The 18,431-nt window shown below is 48.4% G+C and overlaps 7 protein-coding genes across 7 annotated transcripts; 2 read left to right on the top strand and 5 right to left on the bottom strand.

Annotated features, from left to right (window-relative positions):
- Positions 1 to 424: 424 nt before the first annotated feature.
- BU24DRAFT_403523 (uncharacterized protein) lies at positions 425 to 2,563 on the bottom strand (the record flags this gene model as incomplete). Its single annotated transcript, XM_033525572.1, has 1 exon — positions 425 to 2,563. The coding sequence occupies one exon, from the start codon at positions 2,561 to 2,563 to the stop codon at positions 425 to 427; it is 2,139 nt and encodes a 712-aa protein (XP_033388749.1).
- A 497-nt stretch (positions 2,564 to 3,060) lies between these two features.
- BU24DRAFT_382300 (DUF1793-domain-containing protein) lies at positions 3,061 to 5,985 on the bottom strand. The gene is made up of 4 exons (XM_033524762.1): positions 5,609 to 5,985; positions 5,449 to 5,543; positions 3,957 to 5,386; positions 3,061 to 3,905 (listed from the first exon to the last, which is right to left on the bottom strand). The coding sequence occupies exons 1-4, from the start codon at positions 5,786 to 5,788 to the stop codon at positions 3,160 to 3,162; spliced, it is 2,451 nt and encodes an 816-aa protein (XP_033388750.1). The 5' UTR covers positions 5,789 to 5,985; the 3' UTR covers positions 3,061 to 3,159.
- Positions 5,986 to 6,287: 302 nt separating this feature from the next.
- Positions 6,288 to 7,849, bottom strand: BU24DRAFT_469180 (uncharacterized protein; the record flags this gene model as incomplete). The annotated part of the gene is made up of 2 exons (XM_033532594.1): positions 6,288 to 7,252; positions 7,299 to 7,849. 2 exons carry the CDS (start codon positions 7,847 to 7,849, stop codon positions 6,496 to 6,498), a joined length of 1,308 nt encoding a protein of 435 aa, XP_033388751.1. The 3' UTR covers positions 6,288 to 6,495.
- Positions 7,850 to 8,568: 719 nt separating this feature from the next.
- On the bottom strand, positions 8,569 to 10,274 carry BU24DRAFT_487043 (cytochrome P450; the record flags this gene model as incomplete). The annotated part of the gene is made up of 4 exons (XM_033533421.1): positions 9,876 to 10,274; positions 9,295 to 9,818; positions 8,998 to 9,235; positions 8,569 to 8,892 (listed from the first exon to the last, which is right to left on the bottom strand). The coding sequence occupies exons 1-4, from the start codon at positions 10,248 to 10,250 to the stop codon at positions 8,569 to 8,571; spliced, it is 1,461 nt and encodes a 486-aa protein (XP_033388752.1). The 5' UTR covers positions 10,251 to 10,274.
- A 507-nt stretch (positions 10,275 to 10,781) lies between these two features.
- BU24DRAFT_429559 (alpha/beta-hydrolase) lies at positions 10,782 to 12,977 on the top strand (the record flags this gene model as incomplete). Its single annotated transcript, XM_033529755.1, has 3 exons — positions 10,782 to 10,916; positions 10,970 to 11,707; positions 12,864 to 12,977. The coding sequence occupies 3 exons, from the start codon at positions 10,782 to 10,784 to the stop codon at positions 12,975 to 12,977; spliced, it is 987 nt and encodes a 328-aa protein (XP_033388753.1).
- Positions 12,978 to 13,790: 813 nt separating this feature from the next.
- On the bottom strand, positions 13,791 to 14,275 carry BU24DRAFT_952 (uncharacterized protein). Its single transcript, XM_033534836.1, has 2 exons — positions 14,108 to 14,275; positions 13,791 to 14,060 (listed from the first exon to the last, which is right to left on the bottom strand). Exons 1-2 carry the CDS (start codon positions 14,220 to 14,222, stop codon positions 13,933 to 13,935), a joined length of 243 nt encoding a protein of 80 aa, XP_033388754.1. The 5' UTR covers positions 14,223 to 14,275; the 3' UTR covers positions 13,791 to 13,932.
- A 1,444-nt stretch (positions 14,276 to 15,719) lies between these two features.
- BU24DRAFT_429560 (amidase signature enzyme) lies at positions 15,720 to 17,977 on the top strand (the record flags this gene model as incomplete). The annotated part of the gene is made up of 12 exons (XM_033529756.1): positions 15,720 to 15,745; positions 15,863 to 16,165; positions 16,212 to 16,645; positions 16,704 to 16,731; positions 16,762 to 16,803; positions 16,850 to 16,893; positions 17,033 to 17,190; positions 17,242 to 17,354; positions 17,407 to 17,574; positions 17,622 to 17,702; positions 17,741 to 17,829; positions 17,883 to 17,977. 12 exons carry the CDS (start codon positions 15,720 to 15,722, stop codon positions 17,975 to 17,977), a joined length of 1,581 nt encoding a protein of 526 aa, XP_033388755.1.
- Between the last annotated feature and the right edge of the window lie 454 nt (positions 17,978 to 18,431).

Consider the following 18,431-nt stretch of genomic DNA (forward strand, 5'->3'; position numbering starts at 1 on the left):
CCTCGAGTCGAACTATCACCAAGAGAGTTCGAGGTTTGCATCAGCAAACGTGACGAGGTTGTACCCTCAACCTTGAAGGATGAATCTTCGTCAACTGATGCGGGGGCCGCTAGATGAGAGATCAGATCATATTGCTCAGTGTGAGATCTAAGCTTTTACGGCTTCAATTGTTGTATCAGTGGATGCTAATTTTGTAAATTAAATTATATCTATTTCAAATCTATCGAACAGGTATGCTACAAGACAACGCTGAAGCACAACAAAGTACACTATTACATCTTGTCTATTAATTATATTTTGGACTTAATTGTTCTTAGCCAGGGATTTCTCCAGTAGATTCCCCTTCGCTTCTGTTTGACTGGGTGCTTCTTGATGAATGCCTCTTTCGGTCTTGATTGGGTTATTGATTGGGTTATTGATTAGGTCATTCATGATCGACGTCTTGTTGATCGACGTCTTCTTGATCGGATATCTCTTGATCGGATTCCCCTGGACCAGGGTATCCTCTGCCAGGGCTTCGTTTAATCAAACTAAGCGGGCGAAGGACATCATACCTATCGACGACCTCTACGTGCCTTAATTTGATATTATCCGTTGTCCTTGGGAACCAGTTCGGTGGCGCACGGTCGAGACTGAACTTATAAGCATCACTCTCTGCATCATTCCCCATTTGTTGACCCTCTTGATCGGCTCCTTGGGGATTGGGCTTCTGTCGCTTGCTGGAAGATGCCTCATTGCTTTCGTCGCCATCTTCGATCTCCTTAAAGTGGCGCTTGTAGTAGGCCTTTTCTCCATTGTTCAATGGATATCCTTTGTGGGCCAACTCCCTTACAGTCTTCGTTGTACCATAGAGGTCATCTTGCCCAATTCCACCCCAATTCCGGATGCTGTGCGCCAAAACGGGTAGTTGTGGCGGGACAATGCGAGACTTGTTGGCTGACCTTTTGCCTTTTTCGTTGGAGACATGCTTCGTGCGATAGTCAAAGTATCGCCTGGGCTGGCTGTTGGCACGGTTGATTTTTACGTGTTTGTTTCCCCTTTCAGCCATCTCCTCACGCTTCTTGTCCTCGTCCTCGTTCTGAGAGATGTCTTTTGAGGCAGAATCACCAGAGCCACCAGAGCCACCAGAGTCTCCAGAGTCACCAGAGTCACCAGAGCCACCAGAGCCACCGGAGTCATCAGAGTCATCAGAGTCACCAGAGCTGCCAGAGCTGCCAGAGCTGCCAGAGCTGCCAGAGCTGCCAGAGCTGCTAGAGCTGCTAGAGCTGCCAGAGCTTTCTGGGCGGGAAGAATCAACGTGGAGGTTTCTGACATCAAGCTCCTCGTCGAAGTTGTCGTCCGAGTCGTTGCCTCGGTCGTCTTCATTCAAGTTCACGCTGTTGCGAACTTGGAGGCGCAGAGTTAGGTTATTGCGGTCTGACTGACGGCGACGGGCGTAGGTGGCGGTGAAAGCACTTATAACGGGATCACAAACTGCCACTGTTTGAGCGTTCCAGCGCCCCACTGTCAATTCAAAATCGAGTAGCCATGAAGTGTCTAGTTCGGACCTGTACATGTGCTCGCAGAGTTGCTCGATCAAAGGACGTTGAATGAACCGCGGAACGCAGAGTTGCTGCATAGCATTATAGACATGGATCTTGTCCTTTAAGGCCTCTGGAACAGTAGGCCTGGGAATAGCATCCTTGCCTAAAGTTTCGCTATGGCGAGCTGATGCAATGGCATTTACCCACGGGATGATGATATCGATAATCGGGCGGGCGGAAATGTGGGCAATAAAATTGTACGGCCGAGAAAGATATCTCTTCCCTTGCACTAGTGGGTAATCACTTCTTTTACAATCTGGCGATCGAGTATTCAGATGTTTCCTAGGATATTGGACCGGAAGGTGCAAAACCTTGCGGTCTGGATACCACGTGAAATATTGTCGGGCCAGTTCCGAGCATTGCATGAGCGCCACTTTGTCCACGCCACCCTCTGGAAGGCGACCTGATCCGGCAAACTCTTGGTCGAACAGGCGGGGAACTAACCCCCGATTTCGGTTTCCATAGAGACGCGACAACTTGTGAGTATCGATTTCGATCCAAACCCGCCCATCATTCTCTGCGTGAACTTCCTCAACCTCTTTCGCTGCCTTGCCTTTCTCACTCTTGTTCCCCTTGCCTCTCTTATTCTTGTTCCCCTTGCCTCTCTTATTCTTTTTGTTGGTTGCCGGTTCAGGCGTTTCTCCCTCTTCAGGCGTTTCCCCCTTTTCAGGTGTCCACTTTCGCTTTTCGGCATGTCTTGCCTCCCGAGCTAGCCTTGCCTTTTCGACCTCAGGCCTTCCAAAACCTGGATCCGCGAACTGTCCTTGATCCTCATAGCGATTAGATACAAGGTCAGCTTTATCCTGTGCCTCTTGTTCGAGGTAGATTTCATGTCTCAAAAACGCCTTTGATGGTTCTATTGGCTTAGGTTCTGTCCCATTTTGGGGCTCAGTGTGCGGTGCTTTTGGAGCATTCGGACCTTTGTTTTGTGGATGAGCCTTCGCTTGAGCTCGTGTGACTCGTCGAACGTCGTCCGCCATCGTATTATGGTAGTTGTAGTTGTAATCGTAGTAGTTCTGGGTTGTGGCCGAATGAAGACGGCGTGTTCGATGATTGTGATTGTGATGATTGGAAATGAAAAGTGAATCTGGGTTCTAACTGTAATACTTCCAAATATGTACTCATCGTTTTCCTGCTCAGGAAGACATTGCTATAGTAAGTCGAGGGACAAGGGAAGTACACAATGCGATTGTGGCAGGTGAGTGACAATATTGTTGTCTGCATAATGCCTTTGTGGTGCTCGGAACAAAGACATCCCGGTATAGATCTCGAATAAAGATCTTTGATCTAACGAGAATATCAATAGCTTAATTCTCAATGAACATACTTCAGTACCACCATCTTAATCCCAAACTGCAGACTGCTGCAACATGTTTGAGTAGAGAGGTCGAGCAGTAATAGCCCAACCATCGAAATGGGAATCGAGGAAAAAGCAATTGGCACAAGACGCACGTACAGCACTCAGAAATAGTATCGCCCTAGCTTGCAGCATTATGTGCTATGTAAAATTGATCCTATCCACTATGCAACATCGATGCAAATCAAACATGACTACGTACGCCCAAAGGCGATGAACTCACTCATCATCATCAAATAAATCGTCAAAGACCTGGGCACCAGTGCCACCGCATGCTCGTTCCAAAGTAAGGAATGCAAAATGACCACCAACGACGGGACGAGCAAAGAAGTATGGATTCGGGAACCCGCCATCGCCTTCCGTGTTGTAAAGATCGGTGAAGGCGCGATTGGTAGAGGTTTCGTTCAGCCATAACGCTACACGGTCGAGGATCTCCGAGCGGACGCTCTTCGAAGCGACGGCAGCAGCCTCGAACTCCCAATCGGACTTTGTGTACAAATGGCGCGAGTCAAGGGGAAGGCCATATTTTTGCATGACTGCCGAGTACCACTTGGACTGGATCTTATAAATGTGGGAAGGGATGAAGTTTTCTGTGATGGGGCTACGGCCATTCGATCCTTTCGCAGGAAACAGAGGCTTCTGGTCGCGTTGACCTCCAGCAGCAAAAGCTTCGGTGTTGTTCGTAATGTCGGGGTGAAAGCACAACAACGCATCCGCATAGAGGGAGTAAAGCGTCGTCCAACTTCCATACCAATCATATGCCAGCTTGGCATGGGTACCATCGCGGGAAATTCCGTACTCTTCCCATTTCTTCACGTAGGTCTCAGAAATATTCCGGTATTCCTCAGCGTCGCCGGTTCGGTCGAGTAGGTCGGCCATTTCGCTGAAAGCTTTGATGCCAATGATACCTTTCAGGGCCAGGTTGGTCTGGAGGGCAAGCCATCCAGCAAAATCATCGGTACAAACTATTCGGATTTAGCTTTGAGAACACATTCGAAAACCAATTGGACACTTACGCTGGTTGTGGGGCTCAAGACTAAATTCGACCAAGTAGCCGGTCCACTGCTTCCACAATCCATAGCTACCCTGCAACCATTTCTTAGCTTGGTTCACACCCTTAGCACTGCCACCCCAGGTATCGTCAATATGCTCAATGCCGTTGTGCGCTCCAAGATTAGTCAATGGGAATGCCTTCTCGCTTTGTGTGCTGAAGTCCTCGGTGTCGCCAATTGTCGACCAAATTGACTGAGCCTCGGCGTCGGTGTTGTAGCTCATGGAATTGATGAGTGCCAAACCCATGATCAACATGTCGCCACACTCCTCCACTGGCATGTATTCATCTCTTCCGTCAGCGTGACCTGTAAGGTTAGGGAAATGTGCTCCGAGGTCGTGCATGGAGTACTTGTTTGGGTATTGTCCACTGAGTTGATGTTCCAGGAGAGGCTCAAGCAGATAAGCCGCCCATCGTGGACTAGTGTAGAGGAAGAACGGGAAAGCTGGGAAGATGACGTCTACGGTCTGGCAATTCCCGTTCGAAGAGATCTCCTTCAAGAAAAGGAGTGGGTTCTCGGGGGTACCGGAGAAACTAGTTGCTCCCATAGCTTGACGTGCAGAGAGAGCGACTATATCCACGTAGTTAGAAGAGCCCGATTTATATGCATCAATGTAGAGCTGCTCAGAGTAATTCCGCGCCAAAGCATTTGCGTTCTCGAAATCACCGTAGTGGAATGTTAGAAGTTGACTCTCCTGTGGAAACCAAGACTTCCAAAGCGGCTTCATGTACGTTAAGCCTCGGGCTGAAGCAAATTGTACAATTGGGTCCTGAATGTGGGCAATGGTGAACAGTACGCTGCCGCTTCGCGACTCGTTCGATGCGCTCGCTTTCGCGCCTAGCTTGAATGCCTTCGAAAATGCGAAGACAGGCTCTTCATCCATAATTTTGCGGAAATTTTCATCGTTCACGTTCTGCAATGTTCCTGTGCGGGCGAATCGTTGGCGCAGCAATGCCGAAGTACCGGACTCATGGCGGACGTCCGAAGGCGCAGTGAAGTGTAGCTGACCCCATTCGGCCTGGTCGTGAGTCTCGGTGAAGAGAAGCTCTGACTCCCTTTGGACTTTCCATGTTTTCAGTCCCTTCGTTGTCCGGCCAACCTCTTGCTGATCGAAACTCCATTCAATGACGCTTTCCCGATCACCACTGACCCATTGTCCATTGACATCGACATATATGTTCACATCCACTGATCCCTCCACGTAAATAGCCAAATATGATGCGGGAATAGATTGTCGGAGAGTCGATGTGGGCGTAACGGGGGAAAGGAAGGAGAGTGTGATTTGGAGGTTATCGGCGCTCGATGAAGCTTCGCGGGAAGAAAGCGAATATGTGAGATTTGTTGTCGATGCATCGTACTTTGCGCCTATGTAATTGGGAAACAACACCTCAAATCTACCGGTAGTTGTTGTTAGTAAGACAACAGTGTCGACGTCGCCCGGGAGAGTGGGACCTACTCTTCGGCATCATCATCGAGGGAGTCGTGGGGCCTGCCCAGCAGCGGGAACACTTGTTTGGAATCTGGAAGAGACGCTAAGACAGCGAAACCAACCTACGGGTCACCATGTGAGCAACGACAATCGCAAAAGACTTCGAGTAGTCGCAGATTCGGCATACCTCGGCACCTTCCCAGAAGAAGGGCCACTTCTCCCATGGGTCATCTCGAGCATGCAACCATGTACTCAAATATGGGTTTCGGACTACGAGGGGAAGCACAGGCGGCTCAAGAGTGGAAGCAATCGCAAAGCTATTCAGGAGCGCTGAAGAAGCGGCGGCAACGAGGCCCAGCGAACGCATTGCGTCAGAGAGTTGGGGTCCAAGCACAGCTCAAACGAGAGAATGTAGGGAGTAAACTGTGCGTGAAATATGTATAGACAGGTAGAAGTGATACAAAGACTCACTGCGGAGCATTACCCTTCCAGTGACACACAAAGTACAAGATGCGACACGAAGGTGGAGGGGAGGTTGTCAGAGGGAGGTTGAGATGTTGTGAGGTTACGAGGTTGGGAGGGATGGAGGGAGGGTCAGGCGGGTCAAGTCATCCCGTCATGCCATTCGTCACTTCGCGTCCGGGGTAAGCTTGGAAGCTTGGAGCTATGGGGAGCTACTTGTAGTTACACGCTAAGCACATTGGCGAATTGCGGGGTGGCAGCCAATCATATGCCTACCGTGCCTTGCATGGTCATGTCCTTGGGGTATATAGAACTCATTAACTGGTTACCATTGACAACTACAACTACTCCGTACAATCCATCCGCATCCTCGTAAAATCAAGTACACAATGAGAGTACGGGATGGCCAAACCCTACGGTTCAAGCATGCGTACCATGCGCATTCCCATCACCCATGTGAGGACCTTGCCAGTGCAACAAAGCTCAAAACACAACGAAAAGCTCCTCGGTGGGATCACTTGATTTACCGTGCCAATTTTCGGTTCAATACATGATAGGATCGAAATCCCGCATCTTCCAGTACCCGTGCGGCTGGATACTTGCAGTGCGACATCAGCGTGTCATGCTTCGGGACGTAGCACGTTTGTCCTGTCTGTCGGTACTGGATCCCCTACGCATCCAACGACCTGTTGCAGCTGCCATAGCTGTCATGGTACAGACGAAAGACGATATTGTGGAAGAGGTTGATGTGGTTGGAGTCTCAACTACACTTGGTCTTTCCTCAGTGGATTCCTTTCGATATGCTGGATCCATTATTGATTTCTTTCTGGGAGAGGCCGGATGGGGAATATGAGCTGTAGATAGTGGACGATCGTTCTTTCGTGGTATAGATGGAAGGGGACGAGACGGAGGTCGTGGTGGTTCCAGCCTCAAAGAAGGTGGCATAGGAAGTTGGAATGGTAGAATACTGTACGGCTGCTTGCTTGTGCTCACATCATTGCCAATGTCGTGTCTGACCGTATCATGATCTGGTGCATGACCACCTGAGCTCAGACAATCCAAAGTCTTGTTGTCTTGATGTATCACCCCAGCTGCAGCATCTCCGACCCGTCCAGAGGGCACGACTCTGCTTTCCATCATTCCTTCTTCTCCAAGCTCGGTCCCTGGCTCAATCACTGGCAGCTCGGCCTCTGTATCATCGTCTTTCTTTCGGTCTCCGCGATACCCGAAGACGTCAATATTCTGCAATTGTTCCCATGTGCGGTAATAGAAACGGAACCTTGTAAAAGGCGTATCGATAGGGTCTATCAAAGCGAACTTGTAGTACCGTTTCGGCTGGCTTCCTCCGGCGCGACCCGCATGGATAAGACTAAGATAATCAGTATGCTTCTTGATAGGAAATACAGGTCACTTACTCTATGCCACGTTTGAACACGGGATGTGGTGTCTTCGTGTACTCTTGCAGCTCCCTCGCAACCCTCTGTCGCCCACTTGCGCGGTAAATTCGGACTTCTATGAATGCATCAGGGTCGAACACGTCCGCTACATCATTCCAAATTTTGCCTTGTTCAGGTGGTGTGAAGAATAATGCTCTCTTCTCCGCTCGTCCTTCATTACCACCTCCCTCTTTACTCTTGTAAAGTCCGAACATTGTCTTTCCCCTCCATTTCTCCTCTTTCCCCGCAGACCAGGTCACAATGTGAGCGCCGTTGATGAACAACTTGAACACAAACAGCTGCTCATCAGGGACCGGCGGTTCGATGTGATAGCTGATCCAGAACTGGCTTCCCGGTAAAACGGGGACGTAAACGCTGCACGTAGAGGCTTCTTCGTCGACGAGGGCGGGCGGGCGAGCTGTAATACCTCTCTCGTCGTAATGTGACTGAGGCCGTGGAAAATACTCAGGTATGACTTCGATGTCGAACTGCGAGTGTAGCTCAACGATGATGTTGCGAAAGGTCGGCATCGCGGTTCGTCGTTTGTCTGAGAAGTGAGTGTGCGAGGTAACAATTGTAGAAGTGAGAAAGTTGCGCCTGCCTCAAACCCCAAACAATATCACCCCAGGTTACGCTAAACTCAAGAAATCCCACTTCTTTATTTCTCCGACCGAAAAAGATGTATCGTCAAAATCTTTAGAAACATGAAAACTGTTCCCGTAGCTTCCTATCTCCTTCAGCCATCCCAATTTTTGTAAGACTCTAAACAGAGAATCCTATCCAAATTCTTGTTGAAGAAGAAAGAGCATACTATCTTAATCTACATTTCATCGCAATTACATGAGAGATGCTTGGTTGTATACTACTACTTCTCGATGTACTCTAGCTGAATACCGTGTCCAGTGTGCAGTGGATATTGAGGTCCGTCCTTCTCAACGACAAAGACGGTGTCCAGCGCTCAAACTTCTTTTGCGAAACTCGCTTTTTCCTATGGACCAACTTATACTTAGCCCTGGAGGCCCCCAAATAATTATTAACACAAGGGAGATTTGCTATATAAGTTCAGTATATGAAGGTAATCAAGATGTTTAGATCAAGCTGTACACCAATCTGTGCACCCAGCAATTCTAAGATTAAAGTCTGTATATTAAAGAAGCTTATTTCTCACTTTGACAAATTTCGCAAAAGTAAAGCGATCTAGCCTAAGTCCTATAATGTCTGTTGCTATAACCTAAAGAAATTTTGTTTGTTACTCGCCCTTTTTAAGAGCGACTCTACATAGAAAACTTCCACGTAGCTCTCCAATGCCCGAGCTTTCAACTCGTACAGGGCGGTCTGGGCTGATTGTCTCGAAATCGAACCTGTTGAGCAGGGTCGTCACTGTCTTCCAGAGATTCGTCAAACCTAGGTTCCTCCCAATGCACATTCGATGGCCGATGCTGAACGGAATCAAGCTCTGCAGCATTGCCTTTCCTTCCAGACCCATGAAGCGGTCGGGGACGAAGGCTTCATCGTCAATGCCCCAGATATCGGGGTTATGGTGGAGAGCATGGTTGGATATGGCGACGTGGGTCTGCGGAAAGATTAGCATGGATAGTAGGAATGAAGGGTATGAGGGGGTTCATGCCCCAGTTGGAATTGTTTGACCATCAATGACCGCCCCAGCAGGATCGCTCACACTTCTCCACAGACACATGTTGAAGACCGGCGTTATGCGGAAGTTCTCTTGCACACAAGAACGCGTGTAATCAAGCGAGGCCTCGAGGCCGGCTATGGGATATGCGATCTTGTCTTCGGGCAGGTCGCCCAGAACATCTTTGATCTCCTGTTCAACTTTTGCCAGGGTCTTGGGATTATGTAGCAGGTGCCAGAACAAGAGAACCGTTGTGCCAGCTGTCGAATGTGATCCCGCAACTCTACAAAGGCCGATATAAGCATGCATCAGAAGCACTGACGTTCATTGAGTGCAACTCACAGCATGGCAAATGCCTCAGATTTGATCTCGTCATCATTGAGTTTCATTCCCGTCTTCGGATCAGTCGCACTCAGAAGGTGCTGCATCATGTCCAATCGCGATTCTCCTTGCATTGATCTCTTGGACTCCACGCAATCAGAGCAGGTTTGCTTCAGCTTGGCCCTACTCTGAATCAGGCGACGCATCCACGGCACTGGCGACCAATTGGCAGCCGCCTTAAGAAGACCTTGACATGGTAGCGATCCGATGATGCCAGCGAGAAGAAGGTGGTCGTTGATGGCGTTGATTTCGGGTACGGTGTCGGCCGACTGCGCTTCGAAGGGGCGACCAAAGGCCACCTCCCCTAGAATATCTAGAACATAGAAAGAAATAACCTCTTTAAGATCAAAGATCTCATGCGTTTTAGCGAAACGTTGCAGCTTTTTGATGAGGATTTCTATCTGAATCTCGATGATAGACTCCATCTTCTGAATCGAGGCCTGCGAAAAGCCATGAGATAGCTGGCGCCGCCGGGATGAATGGATCTGCATGCGAGTGAGCCTTGACTTCCAAACTTACAGAGTCGGGCCATGGGCACGCACATCTTCATCCCTACCACCAAACAGATTCGGCCGAAAGGCCGTGAAAGCGTCGTAAAAATCAGTTTTGGGCATTTTTCTACCACTTTTGTAGATCGGAGCGACGGCCTGAGCGTTCCAAAAGTGAAGATGATTGGGGCCGATACGCACAATAGGCCCATGCCTGCGATGTGCCTGAAGGATCTTCTCGTGGAGGTCCAGGCAGTAGATGTGGTACGCCCTCCAGAGACCAGAAAGCGACGCCAGCGCTGGACCAGGATACTTCGCGAGAGGATGAAAGCATCTTTGATAGATAATATATCCTGTTCCAATACAAATGATAACAGAGAAGGCAATGAGCGGCGAGTGAGGTAGTAAAGTTCCGACTATGAGTGTCATCTTCGTTCGACAAAGTGTTCTCGGGCGATACTTAGCTTATTGCACAATAGTACGCATAGCTGCTAGTTGATATATAACGCAGACTGGGCCACTGTTAAGATCCGATGTGGACTCCCGAGGGCGTGAAAGGGTGGGGAAGGGGGTTGGAGGGGGTTTTCCGCGAACTTAGCACCTAGCTTTAGTTGAAGACCTGAGTATGATTTCGTACACCGCTCAAATCTCGGCGCTCGGCCTCCCGAGGTGTGTTAAAGAACTCCTCGCCTGAAGTTTTCATAGTTAAACAATATGGATTGGTCAGATCCACAAGAATTTGGAGTGCGTGGAAATTCACAGCCGGGTTAACTATGGATCGCCTTCCACGATGTCTCGTTTTAGGCAGTCTATATCTGGGTCTCGGGGGGAGGACCTTTTCGCCCCAATTTGACTAAGCAATTGAAGCGCTGATCTCTTCATAAATCTCGCTCCTAGATCATCATGCTTTGCCCTCTCAAGTGAATTGGTAAGTGGCATAATATCTTGAGGACCTTCACAATGTCGCCAGCAACCATATCCACACATGTCTACAAAACAGTGGGCGATCTGAATCTTACTGTCGACCTACATGCTCCCCCAAACTTCAATAGTGACACTGGCATGGTTCTTGTTCACTTCCATGGTGGATATCTTGTACGTTATTTCGCCTTGCAGACATGAAAGACCTATCACTGACACTTGGGCAGCTTCTTGGTGAAAAGACCACATTCATGCCTCACTGGCTCATTAATGCTTGTCACCAGCGGGGATGGGCTTTTGCCACACCTTCCTACCGCCTTCTACCCGAGGCTTCAGGCACTGATGTTGTTCAAGACGCCTTCGACGCCGTCGTATGGATTATGAACAACATTGCTAAGTCCGGTCGCATGTTTCTTGCTGGCTCCAGCGCTGGCGGCTATCTTGCCCTCGCCGCTACGGCACACCCCAACGTGCCTCCCATCACGGCACTACTCTTGATGTACGGCATGCTCGATCCCACGGCACCGCGGTATGTCAAGCCGGGCCAAGCCTTCATCAAGCCCCTTGACTCTCTCGACACGGTCGTTGCGGACCTGGGAAAAGCGCAAGCGCAGTCGCAACCGCTGGATAGCTACGCTTTTCCAGCAGACCCAATGATGGACAGGAGGTATACGTGGGTTCGGGCGCTACATGAAGGGGCTCTGTACATGGAGATATTGACTGGTGTCCATGGCCTCGCGAAACAAGTCTATGACAAGGGCAGTAACGTAATCCCGGCACAGTTTCGGCCACTGTTCCCGGCAACCTTTGGGCTGAGGGCTGGTTTACCTCCCACGGTCCTGCTTCATGGAGAAGACGATATCGCTGTGAATGTCCAGCTAAGTCGGACGCTGGCATATAAGCTCCAAGAGCTAGATAATAAGGTGCTCCTAGAAGTAGTGCCGGACCAAGGCCATGGTTTTGACGTTCGGGGAGTTCCTTCCGATGTGGACATTGCTCGTGATAGCTCACATGCCTTTTATTCAAGTCTCAATAAAGCAGTCAGATTCTTAGACGAAGCCGCTTGGGCTGGGTAAAGCTTCGGGCTGGACGGATTTATAGCTCAGGGGCTTTGGAAGGATTGGCAAAGTAATGCTAGAGCCGAAGATGGATATATTTCGTTGCAATTGTATTGTTCAAGACGATCGAATAGAGTGTGATTCAAAGAGCAAGATGAGTTCAGCAAGCTGCTCCATGCTGGTCTGATCTGGGGCTGAGATTGGGTCGTGGTAAACAGTAGCCAAGCCTCCCAAAGCTCTATTCGTGGACGGTTCCGTAGACGCATCTGCAATATCTAAGCGTAGTCTCGCCAGTGCCGCAAATTCCGGTGCCTGCAGCATGAACAGTCGTGCATCACCACAAGACTTTGCATCCTCCCAGATATTGGTCATCGCCAGCCTCCACGCTTCTTCCCACCCATCCAGTATCCTACGAGCGTAGGCTGTGTCGAAGGGAACGAATATGGATGCCATTCGTTGATGATAGATCAAAGAGTGTAATACTGAGAGTGTGTCAGCGGAATCTCGGCTTAAGTGACAATGGAACGATTATGTGGTGGGTACTTCTGGCGGCACACTTACTATTGATGACGACGAACAATCCCAGTTTACTCAAAGGAGGAGAAGATTTATTTCTTGCTGCGCCTGGTCTGTACGCATCTTCAAGCAAGCTTATGGCGTCCCTCAATCTAGACGGTTTGAATACTGCACTCCCGAAAAGGGCTAATTTGAAGAATTCCGCGGATGAGTTTGCATCGAAGAAGGCCTGCAAGCAAGGCAGATCGCATTGCAGTTCATTGAGCATGATCCTAGGAGCTGAATTGTGAAAGATTACAAACCCACAGTCCAGAAGGACCAGATAAGCGGCAACTCTAGGCGAATAGGTCAGTAGAGGCAATGGATCCTGCGTCAACGGAGAAAATGGATGGGACCGCTTACCGTGTTCTCTCTTCTTGTCGAATAAATGTCAGCCAGGCATCATCATTGGCCTTTGCAATGACCGGGTCAAAGCTGTTAGTAGAGTTGAAGAATTCAAATGCTCTGGAGGCCTGTCGCGAGGGTCAGAGAACGAAATGGATCAAAGGTTACACATGGACGGACGGTAATCACTTCGCTAAATCGCTGGCGTCTGACCCTTGAGCGTGCGGCGTCATCTCCCTCCCACTTCTGCAATATGATGATGAAATACGCGGCTTGAAAGGCCGCGGTAATATCATGAGGGCTTATCGAGCTGGTTTTAGGCAAAGCCGTTTGATGAAACGTGTCTAAGCCAAATACAACGTGCTCAACAATATCGAGTAGATGCCTAGCGTGATCCGTCTCCCTCGCACAAGGTGATAAGAACTCGCTCAGCAGTACGATGACCATGATTAGGGTGGAAGGGGTCGAGTTGAGATTGAAAGTTGGACGATGGATGATGGGACAGTGCGGATACCACCGGTCCCAGAATATTTCCAGACTGCTACGAATGTTGCTGCTAAAATATACCTTCTGACATGCCGCAGCAGTTCGCTCGTTCCACATCTCGGAGGAAGCCTGCGCCATTAGGAGGTCGAGAATCTTGTTAGCCTGAACTGTGTAAGCAAGATCTTCGTCAAAGAATGGCGGCGGATGGGCTGTGTCAACATGTGGACTCAGCGCCATGTTCAACGTGCGGGGATCTATCGCATAGCTAAGACTGGGTGCCGGCGAGGTTCGACGATTTTGTAGGCTGCCGTGCAGATTCAGAGGACGCTTGTAGTTGTACGCGTTGTCAACGCCGATTCTTTTGCGGGTGAAGTTCAAGAGGAACTCAAAGCGCCAAAGAGCTCCAATCTTCGGTAGGCCGAAGGACATGGCAAGTTGTGGGCGAGTCTGTTCGATTCCCATGCCGGCCTGTTCTTGCTTGTGTAATGAAAGGAGAGTGGCATTCTGAGCTTGGGGGACAGGTTGCGCTGGCGACTCTGTGTTCCTGAGGCCTTCTGAGACCTCTGGGTTGTAATAGACACAGTGCACAGATCGTTTGACACATTCTAAGCATGGTTGGCCACGATCACAGGCTCGTTTGAGGGTAGCACAATGCCTGCACGCATGTTTGGGTCGACCTCCCCGTGTAGTCGGCGGTACATCATATTGACGCTCGAGTCGCGATTGACATGTTTGATAGTGTCTCCTTAACCCATCTCTGGATCTGTCAGGAAATGACTGATACTACTGCTGTCTTCAGAGCGTAGGGTTGATAAGTACCGACGCTTATACCGCAGACCGCAGAATTCGCAGGCATGAGTGCGCCTTTCAGAGTCTGAGGAATGTTATTATGCTAGCCACCTAAAGGCTAGGTATACTTGCGCGTCGTCTTGAGATGCCTCGTCAAGTGTTCGTGGCGACCGAATGAAGCAAGGCATATAGAACAGACAAAGGACGAAAGCTGCTTCGATGAAGCATCGCCGCTGTTGGCCATCATAGTGGAGGTGCCTCTCAGCAGCCGTCTCCTGTTGTCGAGTGGATCAAGAAGAGTGCAAGCCTAAGATTAGTTACTGCGTCGATGCCAACAATGATGGTGGGTCCGTGCGCGGAATACACTAAACCACTTGTAATGGATAGTAACTTGTATGTATATAGGTAGTGAATGTCAAGTCATTACTTGGGAAATATTACAGAACTTATAAACGCCATATATTGGTATACGAAGAACTACAAAGATAGTACTGAAGCCCTTTAGAGATATGAAGACATCGAAAAGTTAGGGAGAAAAATATTGGGATTAGACTTATAAGGCCCAATACCACTCAGCCTGTATGAATCGAGAATGTTGGAAAGAATGATGCAAAGGCATAAACATACAATGGCTCATGTGCAACACTTCTTAGCGTGTATGAAAATTTGATGTTCTTCTGCATCTTTTAATGCTTTACAAATGCCAGCCTTCACGGCTTTGGGCTTGAAAATTGTGAGATCATGATGAATGGTATGAAAATGAATGGTATCAAAACCTCGTTCTATGAGACGACTCATGTACTTCTCCTCTGATAAGCCGGAGCCAGTAAAAGGCTGTCTTAGAAAAATGGCTTCGCACCTGGTCTCTTGCCATCGGTACTGTAGCAAGAACAGGGATGCCATTTGGCCTGAGCCAATTGTGCAATCTTGTCATATGCTGTCTGATCAAGTCTTGACTAGATCCTACCACCAGCTGAAAAAAACCGTGATAGCATTGTAGAAGTGGGATGGCATTTCCATCTGGAAAACATCTTCTTCTCTTTCATGAAGGTAGCATTTGGTACCTTTACTCGGGCATGCTGAAGCATAATATTCGAAACATCGACGTCCAACACGTCATGGCCAGCATCCGTGAGGGAGGAGCAACGGGGCAGTTAGTGCCGCATCCAATGTCCAAGACTTCAACCGGTTTGCGATCATGAACCTGCTCTTTAGACCGGTCCATGGACTGGATTCGACGTTCATGTATTCCGGATGCTTGTTCGTGGGTGAGGCCGATTGAGTAAAACATTTTTCCTGGTATCATGGATTTAATCAAGGCTTGCGGTATAGCCATTGCAGTTGACCATTGAAAAAGAATAATTCGTCCTGCAAACGTAGAGAAATGTGATTGAGATCGCCTTGCGAGAAGATTATGCATATTTCTTTGTTTGGGAAATTATTTTTGTGTTCGCAATTGATTGGTTGTGTTCTCATATCTAAAGCATTGACCAGATGGATAGTTATCAAAGGAGACGGCGTTTGCCCGCACGCCACTTCCTCCTACTCAGGCTCCTATGATCTCTCACTTATAACTTGCTGCAATCCTCCCGACAACAGATGTGAAGTCCGACTCGGGGACTTCTCCTGCAAAGATTGGGGTCAACTGCCGCCTATCTTTCCACAATATCCACAATGAAAAATGCACCTACAACATATTGTAAATCCGAGAGCGATTATGACTTTGTTGTCACTTGCACTCGATATGTTGCTCCCGGTGGAGAAGAACAGGTGAGTGGTCTACGGCTGAAAATGTGACATAGACTCAAGCTGGCGAAAGCATACAATCCGATCATTGCCTCGAGGTTTCGACCTTGCGACCGTTTTCACTATACCAGAAACGGACAGATTTCAATTGACGGCAGATTATATCCGATCGCAGGTGGACAAATACTCCGAGACAGATGGCGTTTTCCAGAAGGCCTTCCTAGCTGTAGTCGTCCTTGAAGGGCTGGAGGAAGAATTCGTCACCGTCACACAACAGGCAAGAGACTATCTCAACAGTCTTGGTGCAAGGAGCATCATCTGCACATCCAACAAAAGTATATCACCAGGGCCATACGTGATCATAGATGGTCATCTCAGGAACGCATGGAAGGTTGTGGACGACAGCAATGGAACTTGCATGGTGACGGTAAAACCGCAGTCAAAGTAATCGAGATAATTATCCCACACAATTTCTGCTGACAACCACCAGGGCGTCGGATGCTTTCCAGTCTTTTCCTCTAAAAGGTTCTGATGATCAGTTTTCTTGTTTCGCTCTTGAATCCCGAATCAAGAGCCAGTCCAAGTCAGGTGCTCCTCTTGCTGGAATGCGTGTTGTGGTCAAAGAAAATATCCATCTCAAAGGTATCAAAACCTCAATAGGTAATAGAGCATTCTATGAAACCTATGCACCGCAAGATAAGACGGCCACATGCGTACAATTACTCATTGACAAGGGAGTGAACATAATTGGCAAAACCAAAATGAATTCACTCGCTTGCTGGGAAGAGCCTGTTGAGTACATTGATTATCAAGCTCCATGGAATCCACGAGCAGACCACTATCAGTATCCCGGGGGAAGCAGTTTCGGCAGTGCAGCTGCAGTATCGACTTATGATTGGCTGGATGTTGCAATTGGAACCGATAGTGAGTAGACCTACACTTCGTTGATTATTGTCTCATTTTCTAATAATTTCGTGATCAGCATGGGGGAGCGTTACGAGACCTGCTTTGTGATGTGGTTGCTTTGGGCTGCGGCCTAGTTTTGGCACGGTCTCCGCAGAAGGAATTGAACCTTGCTGCCAGTGAGTTGATAGAGTTTCTTCGAGGACGCCGTGCTGACCAAACCAGGGCCTTTGATACTGCTGGTATTCTCAGTAGGGATTTGAAAATATGTAAATTCGTCGCAACAGAGTGGCTATCATCTGCAGCCTGGAAAAAAATCCGATCGTAAGAAGTTCGAGACAACATGCTCCCTGCTAATCCTTTAGCAGCCTTTTACTTCAATCATATGGCCCACCGACTTCTGGAAAGTCATTGACTCCAAACAAACAAACATTGCCCAAGCCTTTGCAAAACAGATGAAAGAATTCCTGGAGGCTACATACAAAGAAGTGTCCTTCGAGGGGGAATGGCGTCAGTCGCCACCTCCAGAAGGAGATTCTACATCACTGCCTGACTTCATCAATGACGTATGTAGACAGCTGTGCACAGAAAACTTGCGCTGATAAATGATAATACAGGCTGCTAACGTGCAGGAATACGATGCATATCACAATCTCGACGATTTTCGTAAGAGCTATCAGGATCAACATGGACGACAACCATATGTTTCACCTCCGAATCAAAAATCATGGTAATAAGGTTACTCAGAAATCTCCCAACGTTACTAATAACAGCTTGGGCAGGCACTTTGCAAAGAAGATTTCGAGAGAACAGAGAGATGAGGGGTTCGGTCGACTCAAGGTTTACAAAAAGTGGTTCGAAGATACGTTTCTCGCACTGAACGAAGCAAACACCCTTGTAATTATGCCTCAAGAGTCAATGAGGGTCAGGTATCGCGATGATACTCCCAGGCAAGTCAGTCGTTATAGTTCCCCGCCCCTGCTCATTACGATTGCAGCTTCGAAAGGCCCCCACCAGGCGTCAATTGCCTCGCCCTCGCTGCAGTTCTTGAAGCCCCGGCATTAACGATACCAACTACGTCTGACTCCGTCTATCATACCTTGACATGTTCATGAGCTGTGCAGTCGCTGAGATACCATACACTTCACGCATTTCTGGAAGGGATGAGATGTTGCCATTTGCAGTGACAGTCATGGGCAACGCCGGTGGGTTTGAATTTCATGCCATGATGAAGTATCACAACGCCAACTTTCTACAGGCACAGACCTCGCACTGTTGGATACAGCGCTTAAAATATTGGAAGCAGCTGGTTTACCAACAACGCTGAAAACAGGAACCAGGATGTTCTGCTAATAGCGCAGGCGGCATGCAAAACCGAGGTTTCAGGGGCGTGATTAATGTCAATGAAGCCATAATGAAATTTGTCTGAGGTTGAAAATTCAATTTCACAGTTTGATCGAGTAATTTTCGTCTTTATGCAAGTAAATGCTCTTTAAATATCAATGACTTTTACAATAAAACAACAAATCAAGTGATTTGAACTATCTGTGATTACAAAGTCTTTACCTTAAAAGATAACCTTTTCGAGTGAAGGATAAATTGTAATAGATACATCTATCCTCTAGAGGGAGTAAAACAGGCGTATCCATTAGGCCAAGCACAGCCTACCCAAGGCTGAATTTGCCTTGATTTCAAGAGGAGCTTAGCAGGTACTGCATACCTACGAACAAGTCAGGAGAAAGAGCTTCCTGGATGAGTCATGGCTATTATACTTAATAGTTAGCGATGATTAACTAGAACTTGTCAT

The sequence above is a fragment of the Aaosphaeria arxii genome (genome assembly GCF_010015735.1).
Source record: "Aaosphaeria arxii CBS 175.79 unplaced genomic scaffold BU24scaffold_1, whole genome shotgun sequence".
Lineage (NCBI taxonomy): Eukaryota > Fungi > Ascomycota > Dothideomycetes > Pleosporales > Aaosphaeria > Aaosphaeria arxii.